The sequence below is a fragment of the Oncorhynchus nerka genome, linkage group LG28 (genome assembly GCF_034236695.1).
Source record: "Oncorhynchus nerka isolate Pitt River linkage group LG28, Oner_Uvic_2.0, whole genome shotgun sequence".
NCBI classification, from domain to species: Eukaryota; Metazoa; Chordata; class Actinopteri; order Salmoniformes; family Salmonidae; genus Oncorhynchus; species Oncorhynchus nerka.
The window spans coordinates 29,034,300-29,056,628 of NC_088423.1; the positions used below are offsets into that span (position 1 = coordinate 29,034,300).

The following is a 22,329-nucleotide window of genomic DNA, read 5'->3' on the forward strand; positions in this document are numbered from 1 at the left end:
TCTTGGTGGCTATTAAACTCATTAAACTCCTATAAATATCATTGGTAAAAGTGAAAGCCAGCTCAACCTGGTGGAATGGATAGAACTCAATTGGTGTAAGTTGCATACCAAGATAATAAATGTCTATGCTGCTGTTTCCCCCCCAGAGCATTTTTCTACTGCAAAGCTTGTCACGACGACATCACAGACCCCAAACGGATCAAAAAGTGTGGCTGCAAACGACGTGAGTACAGCTACTCTCCATCCACAAAACCACCACCCACCCCTCTCATGACCCCCTCCCATCCCCAACCCCTCCCCTATCCCCCAATGTATCTGAAGTATGATTAGGATGTGCAATAATAAAGATGGTCATATCCCTTACTGTTTCTCATAGGGATGTCCTTTTACAGTGATAAAATGGAAATGGAAATTGCCCCAGTGATTACCTTGAGTCCCTTTTGAGTGTATCAACTGTGATCACAACTTTCAAACCTTCATTGTGGTATGATCTGAAATCAATGTGTTATGGTATTATTTTCTCAATCGAAGCAAACAGTACAGGCAACATTGTGTACATTTTGTTAGATTCTTTTTTTCATTTCATCTAATTTCTATTTTGAATATGTGAACCTATCATGTCAAGAATGTATCATAATGATGAAACTAGCTAGAAGGGTGGACTGAAGTCTGGAGGGCAAAAAAGACAGAGAGAGAAAGAAAGCGAGACGACCGGCAAAGAGAGAAAGAAAGAGTGGGAGTTCTACATCAGTATGCTAACGATGGAATAAGTGAATGTCAGGGAGAGGTAGAATGACAGGAGTAGCTGAGCAGAAGAAGGAGGCTGTCAGATCGCCATAGTGACTATGTGACACAGGCAGAGGTAATGACCTCAGTCAGGTGTTAGAATAAATGAGCCAATGGCGTTCCTCTGCTCAGGGGTCATTGGGGCAGACAACCAGACTCCCTATTGGCCCAACCATACAGAATCAGAGCACCTTATTGGGCCAGGCATTCCACCAAAAACATCTGCCAGCAGTGAATGACTTGGAATATGACTTAATATTACTATTGGTCAGACTGGGAATTAGAGAATGTGTACCAGGGTTGGGTTCAATTCCATTTCAATTCAGTTAATTCAAGAAGTAAACTCATTGAGGAAAATAATATGTTGTATTTTTGGTTTACTTCCTGAATAGCCTGAATTGAAAGCATTAATTCAGAGGCAGGGCCTTATTACCACCTGACCTACATGGGCACTTGTCCCAACATGTTAGCATGTTAAATCATTTAGCGTCCTGTAGTCTCTGTACATCTAGAAAGGTCAGTGACAGTTACAGTAAGCGGCCTATGCCCAAACACATGATCTCCAACGTCCTTTCCCTTTGTCTGTGTCATCTCAGTTATTCACACTATAGGTCTCGTAGTCTGTCAGGTAGAGAGAACCAGAGACCTGTTTTGTCTGATTCACAGTATAACTGAGACAAGGCAAGCCAGGTTACATATCCACTACAGTTGCTGGAACCGTACTGGAAAGGACAATGTGAACATAATGTATCCAAGCCAGCACAGTACGGTTTGGGTTGGCCCTATAGTGTAATTGGTAATCATGCATTGGTCCACTAGATTTACTGTACCTGAAACAAGACAGTTCTATTGTAGATTATTTGGGGTTTTTGTGTCTCCATCTTATTGCTGTTTTATTACCAACAGGAGGGCCCCATTTAGAGAGATGACCGTTCCATTACTAGAATGGAAGTTTGCCTTCTGTTTTGTTTCTGTTGTTATTGTTGTTTATTTTTTCCATGTTTTTATGACCATTGACATTTTGTTGATGTTATTTCCTTCCCCTACTGCCGCCGGGAAACACCACTTCTTTATTTGAACCTTCTCTGGTAGTGATTTATTGTGAGTAAAAGAAACACGGGTTCCCTCCTACCCAGAGTGCAGTGCAAGTGTCTTTTCTCTTTCTCAGCCAATAGTATACTGTATTCTATGTTGCATGTTACCAGTGTAGCATTTGCATCCCTCTCCTCGCCTCTCATCTTTACACTGTCCTGCCTCAGACCAGACCTGAAGGAATACAGCAGAACCCAAACTCAAACCAGAATCTGATTGTCTAGTGTGTCTCCTCGTAGGCCCATAGTCTAGCCCAGCCTCAGACTCATTTCAGATGACAGAGTGGAGTGTGATTTTATCATAGAAGTACATGAACTCTCTTTGACTCACTTCAAAAAGTTATTTTTGTCGCAATATTTGGTTGTTAAACTGAACAGATCTGTATTAGAAACCCAATCCTAAACTTTGTCATCTGTCCTTAAGTCCTCCTTACCTCCTCTCTCTAATGTCACACTCTGAGAAAGTTGTACATGGATGTGGTGACAATCTGAAATATCAAACCCACAGATTGATATAGGTAACGTTAGTCATTGATTTTTTAGATATTTTGATTTTATTTTTAGAGGCTATTTTGCACGCTGCTGTATTTTCTGAAAAGCAGAAAGTGTTCTTGTGGGAAGTTCTTAAAATATTTCAGCTTATTGAGCAATGTTGCAAAACACAATCAAAACAATCTGGTCGTACCACCCTCACTGCTTCTGGTCCCTTCCCCGCCCCCCAGTGCTCTAGTCCTCTGCCCAGCTCCAGTCATACCATTACACATAGTTCATCAGTGCATTTAGAATTGAAGTGTCGTCGCCCCAGCCCCACTGCATTTCAATTCTATATGGTCATCAGGCCCTTTTTTACTCACTGCCCTCAGTGGCCTGAGTGAAAGAAAACAGCTTCATTAGACAGTTATTTTACGTGCCAATGTTGTACTGCCATTTGGCCACTAGATGGCAATGGCCACAGTCCTGAATGTAGCCTATTGAAGGAAACTGACACACATCCTCAGAAACCTATTCAGCCAGAATATGATGAGCAACAGGGTGTTTCAGTCATAGACTGTTATAGAATTACTAGAACTGTAAAAAAAAAAAAATTGCATTTTGACTAGAACACTCATTAGTATACTCAATATGGGCGCCGGTCCAACCATCACAGACACATTGATTTGATTGGAGTTACTGTACTAGTAATGGTAATATCTCTATGGTTGCAGTTAACTGTAGGTGTATCTTAACCTTTAAAGGGAAAAGTTCTCTTACTTTAGTTTCATCATTGAATAAATTAACCCTTGGCTGTGTTTTATGCAGCCTGGTCTCATAGTCTAGACGTAACATAGTAAAAGTACATCCGGGACATTTGAATTAGTGTGATTTGTTACATTTGGTATGGTCACATAAGACAAAAGATTACTTAAGGCAAAAGTGGGTGGTTGGTCGGTGTGGAAGGGTGAGCCTATAATGCCAACGTCTAGCGTGTTCAAATCTCATCACGGACTACTTGATAATTTTAGCTAATTTGCAACTGTTTACTACTTTTTATCTACTTTGCAACCACTTAGCATGTTAGCTAACTCTAACCTTAACCACTAGCCTAGCTACAACAAATTGGAATTCGTAACGTCATATGTTTTTGCAAATTTGGAACTTATTGTACAAATTGCATTTCGGAACATATTGTACGAAATTCAATTCACAACATTATCATACGAATTTGAATTCCTTACTTATCATAAGAAATGGATGATGGACATCCACAAATGAATAACTACCATATGAAACGTAACATATCATACAAATTGGAGTGGATGGAATTTACTTTTACTATGCTACGTCTACCCCTGAGTCCAGGTTGGTTTTATGGTTGCAATGTTTGATGGTTTGGTTGGTTGAAGACGTCTGAACACAAAGTGAGTATTTCAAGGGAAAACTGTTCTTTGTCTTACGCATTCCTCTATTTCCATTTGTGCTTTGCAACATGGTACAATAACTGGAGAGTTTAAACGTGGTTTTAGTTTGGTTGCTTTCTATAAGTATCTATATGTTAATATAATATGACTGTTAATATAATATCACCAAGTTTGATTTACTATTCAAAGTCAACACTGCTCATCGAGTTCTTGCTGAATAGGGTTGTCTTTCACTTAAGAGGATCAATGTCCGTCAGTCAGGTGTACATTTTAGGACATCCTTTTCTCTATCGATTTTCAACACTGGCTTCATGATGACTTCGTCTTTGTACGTTTTGTCAGGTGTAATGTTGAATGGGACATACAAAAACATACTTTTATTTCTAGAACCACAAACAAAAGAGACAGCGCAGTTGTGTTAACAATCACCTTTCTTTGACAAAATGTACACAGACAGTCATGTTCTTGTGGACTCTTGTGGTGAAGAATGTCCTAAAAGGGACACTGTAGTCCGTACTGTAGTAGATCAGGGTAACGGGTATGTGTGAAGTCATTTGAGTCAAACACATTGACATGTCGTGTTCTCCATCTCCCCCTCCCATGTCTCACTAACCAACAACTACATGTACAGTACTGTGTTCCACTGAATGCCCAGCCTAGAAAGAACTCAGAATAAAACTGAGTTCAGCATGAAACGAAAGCCACACTGCATGCCTCCAAAACTGTTTCTGCTCTGTAAACAGTTACCACACTCCCTCTCTTTAATCGCTGTGATCTCTCTATGCGCGCTTATGAATGCTTCTAAAGCGCTTATGCATGCTGTTTATAAGACACATTCCCTGTTTGGGGCCAGGCCTCGCTCCCCATTCTCTCTCTGGCCACAAACTGAAACCTGCCACCTCGTTTGGGCTCCTAGCCACACATGGTTAAAACAGTAAAAGTAGACTTATAGTTCTCCTCTGAGAGAGTGCCAGAGTTTCTGTGAGGGTGTTAGAGTGAGTTAGTGACTTGGTACCCTGGCATAGGGGGAATGGGAACCAGGGATTGTTGTTTGTTGCCTGAACCAGAGTCACAGAAATCTAGAACTGCTGCTCTGAGGGGCTTTCACTACCTACTGCTACTTCTCCTGGGGTTAAGACCTCGACACAACTACTGTACACGCACACACACACCTCAAATGTTTTACATACAGATCTGCCATCTTAATATGATCACTCTGTTGTCGCAGAGAATTTTTCTGTGCAGCAGGAAATGCAAAGGTTTAAAATGACTTCTAAAGTTTTTAATTTTCACTTTAAAATGTCAGACTTGATTTGCCCTAATGAAAAATGTATCAACCCCTACAAAAATGCCCATTAATTCTAATCCACATAATAATTCAGGTTTCCTGTTGCTGCATGCAAGATATGTTTCCTGCTGTGAGAAGCAGGGTCAAATTAAGAGAGTTCATCTGTACTCCATGTACATCCACAGTAACTTGCAAACACATACACAAACCTCTCTGGGGGAGTGCTGGTTTAGTGAAACTCTTGTATTATAGACTAGCATGGTATGGCCAGTCCAGCCAATAGAGTAGTGTGATGATGCCTTGACCAGGGCTGCTGCACCTGCATGAAGGGATACAGGTACGTGATCCACACCTTTAGCCAGACGCATAGAGGATGTTATGGTCTGTTCTGAATGGAATAATATATGTCTCTAGGAGGTTTGCTGCTGAAGACATTGCCCATGCTACTCTCCTACCCCAGAATGACTCCCCTTCCATCTACCCCTGCCCCCCTTCCCCCCTCTCCCCCACTGTCATATTGGCCTGTATACCTGTTATGGCATTTTCAGCCTTTGGACACAGCTTGACCCTTGAGCCTAAGACCATCTGTACTACAAGTTAAATTGGACTACAACATTCAAATTGCTCAAAACTTTATTGATCTAAACAAGACTTTAGGATAACTTTGAAAAAAGCTTTTTTGTCCTTGATAATATATTGCACACAATTCTCACTGCAAAGAAACAAAAGCAGTTTGGCACTCTAGCTGTATACTGTGGGGTCCAAAATTATTGACAGCCTTGATAAATTACTGTATAAAATAAATAACTAAGATACTGATCTATATTGTATGCAAAAAGGGAAATTATATTTTTTTATACTAATACAATTGCTCATAGAAATAGATTTTGTTTAACAAGTTATTGACACCCCTGTTTTTAATACCTTTCAATACCTCACCTTGCGAGGATAACGGAGGGATCTTAGACCATTCCTCTGTACAGAATCCTTCCAGATCCTTGATATCCTTTATGTGCGCTAATAGACTGTCCTCTTCAATTCAAACCACAGGTTTTCAAATGGGTTTCAAGTCTGGAGACAGATGGCGATTGGAACATTTTGATTTTGTGGCCAATTAATAATTTCTTTGTGAATTTTTATGTGTACTTGGGGCTACTGTCTTGCTGGAATAGGCAAGCAGGTTTTTGGCTAAATTGTCCTGGTGCTGGGTAAAGTTCATGATGTCGTTGATCTTAACAAGGGCTCCAGGACCAGTGGAAGCAAAATAGCCCCATAACATCAAAGACCCACCACCATATTTTACAGGAGGTATGGGGTCCTTTTCTGCTTAAATCAAATCAATCCAATCAAATGTTATTCATCACATGCTTCGTAAACAGCAGGTGTGGGCTAACCAGGACATGCTTACTTACGGGCCCTTCCCAACAATGAAGAGAGAAGGAAAATAGAGAAGTAATATCAAAGTAAAACACGTAATAATAAAAGTAATACTAGATACATAAAGATAACTTTGCTACATGCAAGGGGTGCCAGTACCGAGTCGATGTGCAGGGTTATGAGGTTATTGAAGTAGATATGTATATATAACTAGGAGTGGCGTATGTAATAAGCCAATTATGAATTGGCCACAAAATCTACATTTTTGCAATCGCAAGTCTCCGGACATGAAACCCATTGAAATCTTGTGGTTTGAATTGAAGAGGGCAGCCCATAAACACACATGAAGGATATCAAGGATCTGGAAGGATTCTGTATGAAGGAATGGTCTCTGGTTTCTGGTTTCCCAAACCTGGTCCTGGTGGCCCCTGTGGGTGCACGTTTTGGTTTTTGTCCTACAGTAGAACTACACAGCTGACTCAAATAATCAAAGCTTGAGGTATTGAAAGGTATTGAAAACAGGGGTGTCAATAATTTGGACCCTTTAAGAGAAAATGTAACTTATTTAGCAATCTCTTTCTCTGAGCAATTATATTAGTATAAAATAAGATAATTTCCCAATTGTTTTAAGCATACAATATAGCTCTGTATTTAAATGTACAGTCTTGTATACAGTTATTTTTGCTCGTCTTTATCAAGAGTCTCAATCATTTTGGACCACACTGTGTGAAGCTGCCAAACATTTTAGGTGCCCATTACTGGTCTTCTGTTGGGTCTCAAGCCCGTTAGAGCTGGCATCTAAGGCTTTGCACTTATTATCTCCTTTATGGAAGGAACCTTCCGGCTTCCCAACATGAGTGTTTCTCCTTTTGCCATTAACCTGCTGCTTTTCCTCTTCCTCTCATCCCAAAACATGACTGTAGCCAAGATGTCCGCCTACAAACAAATGAAACTGGCATGTTGTTTTGATTGCGGCCGTTCAGAGCGAGACTGCTCTTGCATGTCAGGCAGTGTACATAGTAACATGGACACCCTACAGAGGGCCTACCCACTCTCCTCTGTCTCTGTTCATGATTGCGCAACCACTTTACGTGCCTGTAAGTTACACCGCCCAACACGTGTTGTTACATGTCTGTTGTGTGTGCCCTGTATGTGTGTGTGTGTTTCATGTGTAGGTATACATGTGTGTACTGTATGTGCTTTATACGTAAAGTCGTCCACGTGGCGTGCTTCCATAGTCGTGGCTTATTTAAATGTATTTATTGTTATTATTATTATTAGTAGTAGTATCATTCATTTGAGTAGTGTTTATTCTTATTATTTACTGGGTGGGGATGGTGGTGTTGCTTTGTGGTGCTGCTTTACTGTAGCTGTTAGCTCTGAGGCTAGCGCATGCTACATCAGTCAAGCACTCGTGTGGTGACTGTGTTATTAGACAGTTGGTGTTTGGTGTATTATATTGTTTCTAATGCAGTATATTATGTATAAAATGTGACTATGTTGAAGGGATGCTTTATCTCTGACTGTATGCAATATCTTGATGACAGTTTTGATTTATTTTTGTTGTCGTTTTGTCTTCCTTTGTTTATGAAGGCATCCCATGCTTTTAGGGGAACCTCCTTGCTAACTGTGTTTCTGTTCTGTTCCTGATCATTTTATTTCAAGCTCACAGGACTGACTTGTGCAGGAACGAGAGCCATGCTCGAGTGATGTTCATAGAGCGATATTAATAGAGAATGTAGATATGTAGCATATCAAATGGGGTTCATCTTAAAGTTACACAAATAAACAAAATGACATCATCATACACAATGGGATGACCTCCTACCTACATCAACAGAGACTTCAATTTCCCCTTTGCTAAGCCCATCCCAGAGTTTTAGGCAACCATTGCAGCGCTCCAGTGGATAGCAACAGTCGCTAACCAAGCTTGAGTCCAACACATGGACAAGCTCTCATTTCAAAAGAATGGAAGCCAATGAGGGCAATGGCAAAATTGGAGGGCTTTCATAAAAAAACTAGTTGTTTAAATGGCTAAATAATTTAACAGTACACCAGGGGTACTTGGGACTGTGATTCCTGAAATGCAGTGCCTGTTGATGGAGTATTTTTATGAATCCGAAATTATACTTTTGTTGCATTGTTTGCTAGCTGGTTAGCTTGCTAGCGCTCATTGACCAACATTGAAAATGTTGCTAACATTAGTTAGCTAACTAGCCAGTTAATATAACTTGTATTCTCCAAGTGTATGTTAACTTGCTCAGTTAGCTATATTATTAATATAACTCACTGCTGTCAACATCAGCACTACTTAGCTCCAAAATGAGTTAGTAGCTTTGACTGCATGCTGACGGTGCATTCAGAGCCCTCCGGTGGCTAGCCACAGTTCCATCTTAGTTTTACCAGGTTCCTGTGAAGCCACAGTCCACCATAACATTCCCCGAAAGTCTTCCGATTAGCATGGGGTGGTCAGTGTTTAATTTCGTTGTGTATTAAAAACACCGTTTGAGATCATTGTGAGGGATTTTCTCTTTGAATTGGGAATTGGACTTGGGAATTGGAATTACGAGCGAGGTTGCAACCGTAACCAGAGGGGTTGGGCTTAGCAAAGGTTGATTTATTGGCTCTTCACAATATCACACCCTCCCTTGTGGCCACACCCTGTTGTGCATGATGATGTCAGTGTCTGTGGACTATGATTCATGCTTTACACAACGTGTCCCCTGAACGTTCTCACCGTGGCTTATTACATGATGCCTATGTGATAATATGTCTGTCAGAGTGTTGTGGTCTGTAGTTGTTGACAGTTGATCTCTTTTCATCCTAGGAAAGCGGTTAATCTTCCAATAAGAAAACAATGAATATGATGAGTGTTGAGTTATACCCAGTTCGGATCGTGACCCTCAGCCATGATACTCATCCAGCCACAACCAGCCAACATATATGGATTCACTTGTAATTAAGTAGCGAGCTACTCCAAAGGATTAGAATAAATAACTCCCTCTCTGTTTTCCCAGACTTTATCTTTGTCCCATCAGATTACTTTCTCCTCTTCCTCAGTAATCAGGAACCCAGAAGATCATGTTTTGTTCTTTCCTTAAAGGGATAGATTTAAAAAATTAAGTTTTCATTATTTGCGACTTCCTGAGCGTGTTTCATCCAAACCATTTTTTTTGTTTTGTTTGCTGGTTATTTAGCATCATCCAGAATCTCCTGGCTAGCATTTTTGGAGCTTGTAGCAATGCTAATGGAAACAGTTTGAACAAGTTAGTGCTGCATTCAAAAGCATGGGCAACAAGCCCTCTGTTGCTCCTCTAGGGCTGTCTGGACCTATCAGAAGACCCAGGCAGAGGAGAGAGGGGAAAGGGAGATGACAGTGGTAAAGGGAAATAGCAGTGATTGGATAGAGGGGAAAAGGGAGAAATCAGCCCCATATGATTTCCACCTCAGCATTCTCCCACCATCTGCAAGTGAACTCAGACTAGATTAGTGTCAACCGCCTGATGATGAGTTTGGTTTTGCCTCTTGTATGTTGGTGGGCCACTACTCTCCCTCTGCACCAATTACTGGCTATTAGGGTAGTTACTGATCTCTCTCCTCCCTCAGCTCCTCGTAGGATTTCATGGAAGACTAAATCTTTCTTGTTCTCTTTAAAGGGGCGATCAGCAGTTGCTACATCCATTTTTGGACTTATAAATTGATGATATGTACCCATTGATTCTTGAAGAATAAAGCGTATCAATGCCCCATGGGCTTTGTTCAACTGTCCTACCCCAGCAGAACCCAAAATATAAGCTTGTTTTACTACGTTTGTAAACAATGTAAACAAACATCATATTGCCTCAAAACATGGTTATTAAAACTATAATGTTGATATCATGGGTGGTATTTAGTGTTTGTATTTATTTAGGATCCCCGTTTGCCAAGGCAGTCACTACTCTTCCTGTAGTCCAGCAATATTTAAAATATTACATGACATTTCATGACATGTTTCACAACACATTAAGTGCGTTCCCTCAGGCCACTACTCTACTATCACATTATCTGTGTGTAGAGTGCATGTCTTATCATGTGTATGTGTCTCTTCACAGTTCCCGCTGTTCCATAAGGTGTCTTTTTATCTGTTTTTTAAGATCTGATTCTACTGCTTGCATAAGTTACCTGATGTGGAATAGAGTTCCATGTAGCCATGGCTCTATGTAGTTCTGTGCGCCTCCCATAGTCTGTTCACTTGAGGATTGTGAAGAGACCTCTGGTGGCATGTCTTGTTGGGTATGAATGGGTGTCTGAGCTGTGTGCTAGTATTTTAAACAGACACCTCGGTACATTCAGCTTGTCAAAACTTCTCACAAAAACAAGTAGTGATGAAGTCAATCTCTCCTCCACTTTGAGCTATGAGAGATGTACGTGCATATTATTCATGTTATCTGTCCCTGTACATTTAAGGGCCAGCTGTGCTGCCCTGTTCTGAGCCAATTGTAATTTTCAGAGGTCCCTCTTTGTGGCACGTGACCACACGACTGAACAGTAGTCCAGGTGTGACAAAACTAGAGCCTGTAGGACCTGCCCTGTTTATATTGTTGTTAAGAAGGCAGAGCAGCGCTTTATTATGGACAGACTTCTCCCCATCTTAGCTACTGTTGTATCAATATGTTTTGACAATGACAGTTTACAATGCAGGGTTACTCCAAGCAGTTTAGTCACCTCACTTGCTTTCCACATTATTTATTACAAGATTAGTTGAGGTTTAGGGTTTAGTGAATGATTTTTACCAAATACAATGCTTTTAGTTTTTGAAATATTTAGGATTAACTTATTCCTTGCCACCCATTTATGAAACTAACTGCAGCATTTTAAGTGTTGCAGTGACTTCATTCGCTGTAGTAACTGACGTGTATAGTGTTGAGTCATCCGCATACATAGACACACTGGTTTTACGCAAGGCCAATGGCATGTCATTGGTAAAGATTGAAAAAAGGGGCCTACACAGCTTCCCTGGGGAATTCCTGATTCTACCTGTATTATGTTGGCGAGGCTTCCATTAAAGAACACCCTCTGTGTTCTGTTAGACAGCTAACTCTTTATCCATAATATAGCAGGGGGTGTAAAGCCATAACACATACTTTTTTTCCATCTGCAGACTATAATCGATGATGTCAAAAGCCGCACAGAAGTCTAACAAAACAGCTCCCACAATATTTTTATCATCAATTTTTCTCAGCCAATGGTCAGTCCTTGCATCCATAGCTCTTTCTATGAATTTGAGAATGGTTACATTCTCCAGCCCCATCCCTTAGCTTTTTACAAAAACGGTATTGGGCCGGTGCTTTTTATTGTTTCAACCGCTGATTGCTGCTTAAAAGGGGAAATCTGCAGTTACTACATCCATTTTTTGGACTTACACTGAGTGTATAAATCATTATAAACACATTTCCATGACATAGACTGACCAGGTGAATCCAGGTGAAAGCTATGATCCCTTATTGATGTCACTTGTTAAATCCACTTCAATCAGTGTAGATGAAGGGGAGGAGCCAGGTTAAAGAAGGATTTTTAACAATTGAGACATGGATTGTGCATGTGTGCCATTCAGAGGGTGAATGAGCAAGACAAAATATTTAAGTGCCTTTGAATGGGGTATGATAGTAGGTGCCAGGCGCCATGCTTAGTGTCAAGAACTGCAACACTGCTGTGTTTTTCATGCTCAACAGTTTCCTGTGTGTATCAAGAATGGTCCACCACCCAAAGGACATCCAGCCAACTTGACACTGTGGAAGCATGGGCCAGCATCCCTGTGGAACGGTTTTAGCACCTTGTGGAGTCGATGCTCCGCGCAAATTGAGGCTGTTCTGAGGGTTGAAGGGGTGAGGTGCAAGCCAATATTAGGAAGGCGTTCTTAATGTTTTATACACTCAATGTATAAATTAATGGTGTGCACCCATTGAATTTTTAAGAATATAATTTATAAATGCCTCATGAGCTTAGTTCAACTGTTGTACCCCCATCAGAACCAAAAATATAAGCTTGTTTTACTCCAATGTTTATAAACAAAGAAAATGTAAGCAAACACTATATAGTCTTAAAGCTGCAATATGTAATGTTTTGGGCGACCCGACCAAATTCACATATACATTCTCATTGAAAACAAGCCTAAGAAGCAGTATATCTGTTCTATGTGCGCTATTTCTATGCTTCCCGTTCTTAAGGTATTTTACTTTGGATTTTGTACACCAGCTTCAAACAGCTGAAAATACAATATATTTGGTTATTGAAAATATATTTCCAAGTGGTTTAGATAGCACAATGATTTTCTACAATTGCTTGTGTTGTCACATTAATTGAAATTAGGCGAACTATTAGAATTTTAGCAACCAGGAAATGGTGTTGCGATTTTTGCGTATTGCACCTTTAAAACATTGTTAATACAATCATTTTGTTATCATGGATGGTCAGTCCTTACATCCATGTCTATGAATTTGAGAGTTGTTACGTTTCTCCAGCCCCATCCCTAAACTTTTTACCGAAACTGGGGCTGGGATTTCCTTTGTTATTTCAATTACAGATTTCCCCTTTAACTCTGAACAAAACCTATTTTTCAGTGAACAAAGTGAGTTAGAGATCACTATCGCTGGAATTCCTCTGTCTTTTTCCATGTTTTTCTCTTTCAGAGTGGATAAGATGTCTCTGACCACGATGACTTCATTCACATCTGAAATTGATTTTCAACTGGTTTCTTCTTGAATAGTGAATCTGCGAGGCACTTTACATTTAGACCACACATTATGCAGAGTTTCCAATTGAAATATACATGGACGGGCTAATAGAAGACATAGCCGTGTCTTACGTCTGAAGTGGGGGCGCTCCTTCCTAAGTAAGAGCAGTGATTCAGCTAGGAAGTAAACCTTGTGCAGGTGTAGTCATCTTTGGGACACGCTGTTTTTGGTCTCTCAGGGCGTTGTTTGTCTCAACTTCTGGGGACCATCTGGGGCAAAGATTCCGGTCTGGCGGCTGGGGATGCTTGGTTAGGGTCAGGAGAAGAGGTTTAGGCTGAAGTTGGAGCTGGGGTTGGGGTTGCTGGGCAGGGTTGGGGACAGGAGAAGCGGTTTGGGCCTGGAGCCAGAGGGTTGGGGCTTGGGCTGTCTGCTGTGAACCAGAGACATAAGGCTGTGGCTAGTCTGTGTCTGACTTAGAGGGAGATGGGTATATGTGTGTGTGTCTCAGCGGCAGGCGATCCTTATCCAGCCTGACGTGGAAATTATGTTAGCATTTTTATTTCCCTGGCTCTGCTGGTCCATCACCAAAACCTGCCCTGACAGGTCCTGTCCACCAGGCAAGTTTGGTTCCCCCCTCCCCCCTCTGTGGCCCTCCACGCTCCTCCGTCGCTCTACCCCTCAGATGCTAGCCAGTTAGCCTGCCGCCTCTGCGGACGCAGGTAGATCGATAGCGACAGATGCCAGGGCCAGCGAGGGTCCCTGTTTGAGGGTGTGTGTCACAAGGCAGCCCTGGGCCTTCGCTGTGACCTTTACTGTTGAAGACAGAGCAGGGCAGAGCAGAGCAGGGAGGGCTAGGCTAGCTTAGTTCAGTCTATGGGAGAATATCCATTGCATACTCCTCGTGTCCTCTCTCCTCGCCTCCTTCTCAAAACCCATTGGAGGAGAAGATCCGACTAGAGGGACCTCTGTCTTTCTCATCCAATGGGTTTTGAGAAGGATACGAGGAGTATGAAAAGGAGATTCTCCCTTTGACTCTATTCCAAATAGCAACCTATTTGCTATATATTGTGCCATACTTTTGACCAGAGCCCTGCCTTGTTTCCTTCATACAAATTACTATATCCACTTCTTCATCTAAGATTTATTCCTCTGAACTGTGAAGTACTCTGAAATGGCTAACTTAGAATCACTTAGTAACTATGGTGGGTTAGGGGTGCTACTGTCCAGACAGTGGTGTGTGTGTTTCTTTGTCCCTCCCTCAGTGTGTGTGTTATTGGGAGGTATGGGAGAGGGTAGATGTTTGTGTGACTGTCTTTCTGTTTGGGTTTGGTGTGTGTTCTGTTCAGTCTGTAGTCTGGGCTCATCCGTCCGTTCTGTGTGTTGTTCGTTCTCTCTCCACTCTCCCCGGAACACTTTATAATTGAATAGTCTTAAAGAAAAACTCTCGATAGCTCCATGATAGCTCAACAAAAAACAAAAAAAAGTATTGGAGTAGATTCAATGTAAGGGGGAAAACTTCAGCACATTGCTGAGCTACTTTAGGAGTGGGGAGTTCAATTCAGCTCGTCTGAAAATGATTCCTAACCACAAAACAGGATTTTGATAACATCCCACAGTGCCACAGTTTTGTTTCAATTTCCAGAAGCACAACTTTATCCCCTCCCCTGTTTCTCCTCGCTCTCTCTGTGGCCATACAGTCCATCTCTCTCATTCAACTCCTTCACCCCATCCATAGCCTCCTCTTTTACCATTCTGCACTATTCTCTCCATTCAGCTCACATTTTGCGCGATCACCAATGTGTTTAAGTAGTTCTGATTCATTGTTGTCTAACCATTTTCTTTTTACTTCATTTTACATCCATCTTAAATCATTTGATCTCTATTTTCTGTGATGTCTGTCTGATATCTGTCTGTCTGTGATGTCTGTCCGCCTGATATCTGTCTGTCTGATATCTGTCTGTCTATGATGTCTGTCTGATATCTGTCTATGATGTCTGCCTGTGATGTCTGCCTGCGATGTCTGTCGTGATGTCTGTCTGGGATGTCTGTCTCTCAGTTCTGTTTGTCTTTTCTGTCTGTCTGTCTCTGTCTGTCACTCTCATCATGAACATCACCACTCTCTTCCTCCATGTAACCTGTCATTTGTCTCTTGCACTTCTCCTCAGCCAAATATAAGTATAATGGATATGTCAGATCACGTAAGTGTGTTTCTCTGTCCCTCCCCATCCTTGCTTCTGCGACCACCCCCACCCAAACCCCTCCTCGTGTTTAGACCTATAATACTGTAGTCCCCTCGCCATATCACCCCCCGAGTATTAATACAATGCTTTGTTTTGGTTTTTGTTCTCCCCTTCAGTTCTAGAACGCTAAGCTACCATCTTAAAGTCTCTGCTGTACATGATGTGAATTGATGCCGTGTTCCTTGACAATAATAACAGAGTTTGTCCACAGTGATGATGTGTAAATGAATCTCATGTCTGTCATTTTATAAGCCCCCCTTACTTTTTACATCAGAAATGCATAGATAATAACTATATTCTCACTAATTGACCTAGCCAATTCAGTACAAAACAGATTCCTCCCTAACTGTATAACATATGTCCTTTATATATACTGAACATACAGTATATTTGTAATAATTGATTTAAGATCCATGCTCTTGTTCTTGATGACGTTATGTTCAGACCAATACAGTTGTGTTTGTATTGTGCTGCGTCTAGCAGCAGAGGGCGCTACAACACCAGGGATAACGGGAAGTCAAAAAGAGACCGGCGTTCGGTTCAAAGCAGATTGCAATTTAGGTAAATCTCTCAGTATAAAGTATAGTATTGACCAAATGTACTCATTTCTGTCCTGTTTCATATAGATAATGTGAATGTTCCATGCTGTTTGTTTGTTATAACATTATTTTTCAGTTTTTTTATCCTACAGTTTAATAACCATTTCAGATGCTTACTGTATAATACACTGCTTTCTGTGTTTATCATAACTACAGAAGTACTGTATGATACCATAACAAAAATAGCTGTAATGATAATATTAATGCTAACAATATTATAAAAGAATATGAATAATACATAAATGCTAGTAATACAAACCATAATAATCCATAATGTCACATAGCAAAAAATACCCCAAAATACTATGATACCAATGTACCTGTAACCCTAATATTAATACACACATCAAACTTAGCTCAGATACAATAAACGAACAACAATACCTTCAACAGTATTCTCCCTGCTGTCTTTTCCTATCTGTGATTTGCATAGGACCCTGATGGGGGCTTGCATACGTGATCGCCCCGTCTTGTGATTAGCATTTCTGGTAGGGACAGTTGCCGTCTGGGCTGTTCTGAGTGAACAGTGGACCTGCCAGGGTGTGTGAACGTGCTCTAATGCTGCGCATGTTTGACAAGGGCCAGATGAATCCAGGAGCTATCGGTGGCGCACCGTAAATCAAGGAGGCAGCTGACGGCTGGGATAAACCTCTGTTTAGCGCCCTGGGGGGGCCAAGACCACCACACATACAACAACCTAGCAACCTACTGTACCAACCGACTAACCAGCAGGAGGACAAGAGAACACTTCCCCTGCGCTCCTCCGCTTTGAAGACCAGCTATTCTGTTTCCCTCCCTTATCCTCTTTCCCTCCTCTTTCCCTCCTCTTATCCTCTTTCCCTCCTCTTATCCTCTTTCCCTCCTCTTTCCCTCCTCTTATCCTTTTCCCCTCCTCTTTCCCTCCTCTTTTCCTCCTCTTTCCCTCCTCTTATCCTCTTTCCCTCCTCTTATCCTCTTTCCCTCTTTCCCTCCTCTTATCCTCTTTCCCTCCTCTTTCCCTCCTCTTATCCTCTTTCCCTCCTCTTATCCTCTTTCCCTCCTCTTTCCCTCCTCTTATCCTCTTTCCCTCCTCTTATCCTCTTTCCCTCCTCTTTCCCTCCTCTTATCCTCTTTCCCTCCTCTTTTCCTCCTCTTTCCCTCCTCTTATCCTCTTTCCCTCCTCTTATCCTCTTTCCCTCCTCTTTCCCTCCTCTTATTCTCTTTCCCTCCTCTTTTCCTCCTCTTTCCCTCCTCTTATCCTCTTTCCCTCCTCTTATCCTCTTTCCCTCTTTCCCTCTTTCCCTCCTCTTATCCTCTTTCCCTCCTCTTATCCTCTTTCCCTCCTCTTTCCCTCCTCTTATCCTCTTTCCCTCCTCTTTTCCTCCTCTTTCCCTCCTCTTATCCTCTTTCCCTCCTCTTATCCTCTTTTCCTCCTTTCTTTTTTTGCTTTACTTTTGTACCTCTCCATTCTTTTCTTTTCCTCTCTTCTTTGTGTGTTCCGAGAATTCAAATAGAAATCATTCCACTGTGGTTTTAAAATGTGAATTCCCATCTACCAATACTGTAAGAGTATTATGGGGATACGTCCTCTACATTTGCCTATAGAGGGAAAGTCATTTGGCCTGACTATTTTCAGACAGGCTGTGTTACTGCTTTGTTCTAACACGCTGTGTAGTAAAATGGAATGAGAGGGAGAAAAAAAAGCAGAAACAGCTTTTAATTAATTCATGTTTATTAGGAATGGCAAAGCAAATGTCATATTGAACATTTTATTTTAAGCGTATGCCAAGTGCCTAAGTGGTGCTAAGTAAAACCGAGGTGTCATCGTCAATTACAGAGAAAATGATGGCTGCTTTCATGGCACACATTCAGTCCCTTCTCAAGTCATCTTCAAGGGGGAAATAAATGGTCCAACAATGAAATTCACATGAACTTTTCCCCCTTAAAATATTTAGTGATTCATTCACATGCAGGGGAAATTATTAATCATTTATAGAAGATTATTTTAATAATGATTTATTTTGTAACTGCGTATTAGCATGTTTACTGTACATGTTTAAAAAAAATAAGCAGAAATGTAATCCATAACATTTATCCTAAAATGTATATATCTGCTGAATATAATAACATCTAGATTTTTTTAACACACAAGCTGCATTCAATTGAATATTTCACGGCACAAGATAAATTGTAAAGTAAATACCATTACCATTCTATTTATCTAGGAACCTCATTCTCCCCAGCTTATCTTTTTCACTCTGTTTATTCTCCATTGTTTGACAGTGAAGGATGAAGTTAGATCATCTTTACAAAACCGATCGATAAAAATTGCCAACTGCACCTCGCCGCCCTCCACCATCACCTCTAATGCCATGCGCCCCCAAGCACTGCCTCGCCCCTCCCTCCACCAGGACCCCCCGGTCCCCCAGGGAGAGGTCACCGCCATACCCCTCGTTAATAACCGTAAAGGAAGCCTGCTTCCTCCAGGGGTGGGTCTTGGGCCCCATGGGGGATTCCGCATCAGTACCTCAGGCTCCGGCAGGGGTGACACGGCGGGCAGGGCCCTGGCTGAACAGAGCAGGCTGAGCCGGGCCCGCAGCCTGCCGGTGAAATACTGTTACCACCCCAGTAACGCATCTCTGCACGGCCACAGCAGCAGGGCCTGTAGGTTGACCCCCTTAGCAGGATGCATCAGTCCCTGTCAGTCCCTAACACCCTGTACTGTCCTGTACTGTCACCCTGCGTCCGTCGCCTGCCTGCATGCAGGTTTCACTGAGCTGCTGCTAGTTGTAAATCCCACCACCGCTGGCACCACTGCTTCTGCTTTGCATGAAGGCAGCTCTCATACACTCACTAATGCAACTCCCAGTGCTGTGTGTGTGGCTGCTATGTAGTAGGGCTAGTGGATGTGTTTGGAGGGTTATTGGAAACTGGTGTAGTGATAGAACACCTAGTCATTAGTCCACCTGCACATTAAGAAATGTATACAATCCGTTACTGTTTTATTACATTTTTGTAAATGCCCTGAGAAGTTTGCATAGTTTTGATTTAATTGTTGTTATATTTAAGTGGTGTGGTGATAGGGGAATTGAGCCAACAACAGTCTGCTGTATCAATCTCAGAGAGACTGTTGTGTAGATAGCAGTTTAGTTTTCAATGTACCGTAATGGCATTGGTACAGCAACAGTCACACACAAGCTGTGATCTCCATGGCTGCAGTGCAGAACATGTTGTTTCATTGTTGATTATCTCAGTTTTGTTGTTGTGCTTAAATCACACTCGTTTTAACAGAACTGATCTGCCACAAGGCCAAGGACATGAAACTGGCCCAGATATATGAGCCTTGCTGTATCCACTAATATAGAACAATAAGCCAACGAAGGGACATATTTTATTCTGTGATATTTTCACAAATTGGATTAGACTAGAGAGAGATGCATTTGTAAAGTGGAATGCGCTTTCTTGTGATATTAGCTATTCAGGATGTCCACATTTGCGAAGTGGAAATGTCAGAGAATGGCATTTTCTTAGGAGGCAAAGTCACATTTTTACCTTTTATTAGTGCAATTAGGTGAACGTCTAGAAGGGATGCTCAGACGGAAATGATGTCTCGTTGCTCGGAGCAGTCAGCGCTTGCAGCAACGCAGCATTGATTTGCATTAATATCATGCTGTGGTATTGATTTCTAACCAAAGCACTAATACAGGGTTTGAAGTGACAGTGGCTTTGGCATTTGTGTGCTGTGGATGAAAAGAGTGCCTGGGTGTCTGACTCTTAAAGCCCTTGGAATTCACAGACAGATGGTGGAAAAGATCAGACTGGTGTTAGCTAAACTGGAAGTCTTTAGTAGGTTACAGGATTTCTCTCTAGCTGTGTTCTTCTCTTAGTCTTCTGTCTGTCTGGGCTGGGAGAAAAGTTTTAATCTCCTGTAGAGTGAGGAATAGCTGAGAGGAAAATAAACTTCTATCAGATCAAGCTAATCTAAAACGTCACTGTGCTGCCTGACTTTATTGCGGTGGCCGGAGAGAAAGAATGATTAAATAAAAGTATTAATTTTAAAGCTTTGCTCAGCAAGTTTGTTTCTTAAGTATCTTTAAAACTTATGTTCATAATAATGAATACATCCTAGATTACTGAGTGTTTGCAAGTAATTTCTTTCAGATATTTATGCTATTTTAAAGTTCTATGGGTTGTCTTGACCTTCATCTAGCTACTATAATGCTTGGCTAATGCTAGGCTACTCAATCATGTCCTGTTTGGAGGGCTGGTTGGGCATGTGATTGGCTACTCTGGGATGCTCGTGCAGTCCTGATTGGCTGAGTGCTCGTGGCATGGAGCTTAGACCTATAGAAGAGCCATTGTGCTTTGTAGCTAGGTTGGAAAATTGCGTTAACTATCCCAAAATTGGTAGGAGGATTCCAGATTTATTTTTTATTCTCTCCTGTTCCTGGGAATCTTCCGACCCGGGATTTCTGGAAAACCTGGGAATTTGGGTATAGTTACTGGAATTTTAAAACCCTATCCATTTCTAGAGCTGGAATGATGAGGTGGGGGTCTGCCACATTAGTCATCCATTCAAAACAACCAAATTGCACACAGAACCATCGTCTCTCTCTCTCTGTCTGTCTGTCTGTCTGTCTGTCTGTCTGTCTGTCTGTCTGTCTGTCTGTCTGTCTGTCTGTCTGTCTGTCTGTCTGTCTGTCTGTCTGTCTGTCTGTCTGTCTGTCTGTCTGTCTGTCTGTCTCTCTCTCTCTCTCTCTCTCTCTCTCTCTCTCTGTCTCTCTCTGTCTGTCTCTGTCTGTCTCTGTCTCGGTCTCTCTCTCTCTCTTTGTCTCTCTCTGTGTCTCTTTCTCTGTCATGTCCACTATGGCCTACTGACATTGACAGTCTGTCCTAGTCACATGGCCCATATTGGCTGGCCTTGGAAAGCATTGGCACACTGATGCAGACTGCTGTTGGTCCAACCACACGTAGACTAGACTGGATCCAAAGATTGCCACTGGATCTAAAGACATACTGGACATACTGGATCTAAAGTGATCCAGTCCTACTCTATAGAACCCAGTCCAGAGGAACAGAACCAAAGGGGTTGGGCTTTGGCGGAGTGAGCCGATGGCGAATTTGTCAGATCTTACTAGGTGGTTTTTCTCTTCGTGTTTTTTTCTCTCCTGCGTTTCTCAAATTGACCTTTGTCTGCTACTAACTAATGTGTTTTCTTTCTGACGGTCTTCTCTCTGACTCTGACATATTGTTGTTTTTCTATGATTTTTTATTGTTGTTGGTGTTTAGTTTTTTTGCTATGTTTGATTGATTGAGTGTTGGCTTTGGTGTTCTTTGCCGTGTCAGTTCTAGCTTACATTAACCTCCCCGTCTGTCCATAGCCTGACACTCTTTGCATGTGTTTGCAGTTGAAGATGAGCACCCGTCAACTCTGTCGCCCAAGAAAAAGCAGCGGAACGGAGGTATGCGAAACTCACCCAACAACTCGCCCAAAATGATGAGGTAAGACATTGATTTGATGCTTCAAACAGAAAGATAGAGAGGAAGTGTGAGGGTGGGGAAGCAGACAGAAAGATAGAGAGGAAGTGTGGGGGTGGGGAAGCAGACAGAAAGATAGAGAGGAAGTGTGGGGGTGGGGAAGCAGACAGAAAGATAGAGAGGAAGTGTGGGGGTGGGGAAGCAGACAGAAAGATAGAGAGGAAGTGTGGGGGTGGGGAAGCAGACAGAAAGATAGAGAGGAAGTGTGAGGGTGGGGAAGCAGACAGAAAGATAGAGAGGAAGTGTGAGGGTGGGGAAGCAGACAGAAAGATAGAGAGGAAGTGTGAGGGTGGGGAAGCGGGGAACAAATAAGGAGGAGAGTAAGAAAGTCAGAGTGAGAGGTGGGAGAAGGCGAGACGGGTAGATGGTGGTGGGATGGTTGGAGGAGGGGGGGGGGCAAGCGAATGATTGAGAGAGGAGAGGGGGAAGAAAGTGAGAGTGCGAAAAGGAGAGGACGGCTTGGGTGTTTAGACTGGCATGCTGTCAGACAGTGGGTAATGGCAGAGCTGAAATATTTCTGTCATGAAAGACAGAGTCTGTGAGAGGAGGAGGAGCTGTTTGAAAAACAAATCCTCTGGCTTTAAAGTGTCATCTGTCACCCCTTCACCCCCCCAACCCCCTCCAGTCCCGTCCACATGTAGTCCTTAAACAACGCTGGCACTAATGACACCAGCAACCAATCAGAGTCCTCCCTGTGGTTCCTCTGCCCCGGGGCAGTGGGATCTATTGTGGGAACCCTTACGACTACTGTTTCTGCTACTTAAGGCCATATGTGAGATGTATCATCGCAATCAAAAATGAATTTGCAGTATTACCTTCC

The 22,329-nt window shown here is 42.1% G+C and overlaps 1 protein-coding gene across 9 annotated transcripts in view; it reads left to right on the plus strand.

Annotated features, from left to right (window-relative positions):
• kcnma1a (potassium large conductance calcium-activated channel, subfamily M, alpha member 1a) overlaps window positions 1–22,329 on the plus strand; it is a 314,116-nt gene that overhangs the window by 251,819 nt on the left and 39,968 nt on the right. For all 9 annotated transcript variants that reach the window (XM_065012741.1, XM_065012744.1, XM_065012743.1 and 6 more), the window contains exons 18-19: window positions 147–223; window positions 21,380–21,473. In XM_065012741.1, the coding sequence (XP_064868813.1) occupies window positions 147–223; window positions 21,380–21,473 (171 nt within the window). The remainder of the gene's footprint in view (window positions 1–146; window positions 224–21,379; window positions 21,474–22,329) is intronic.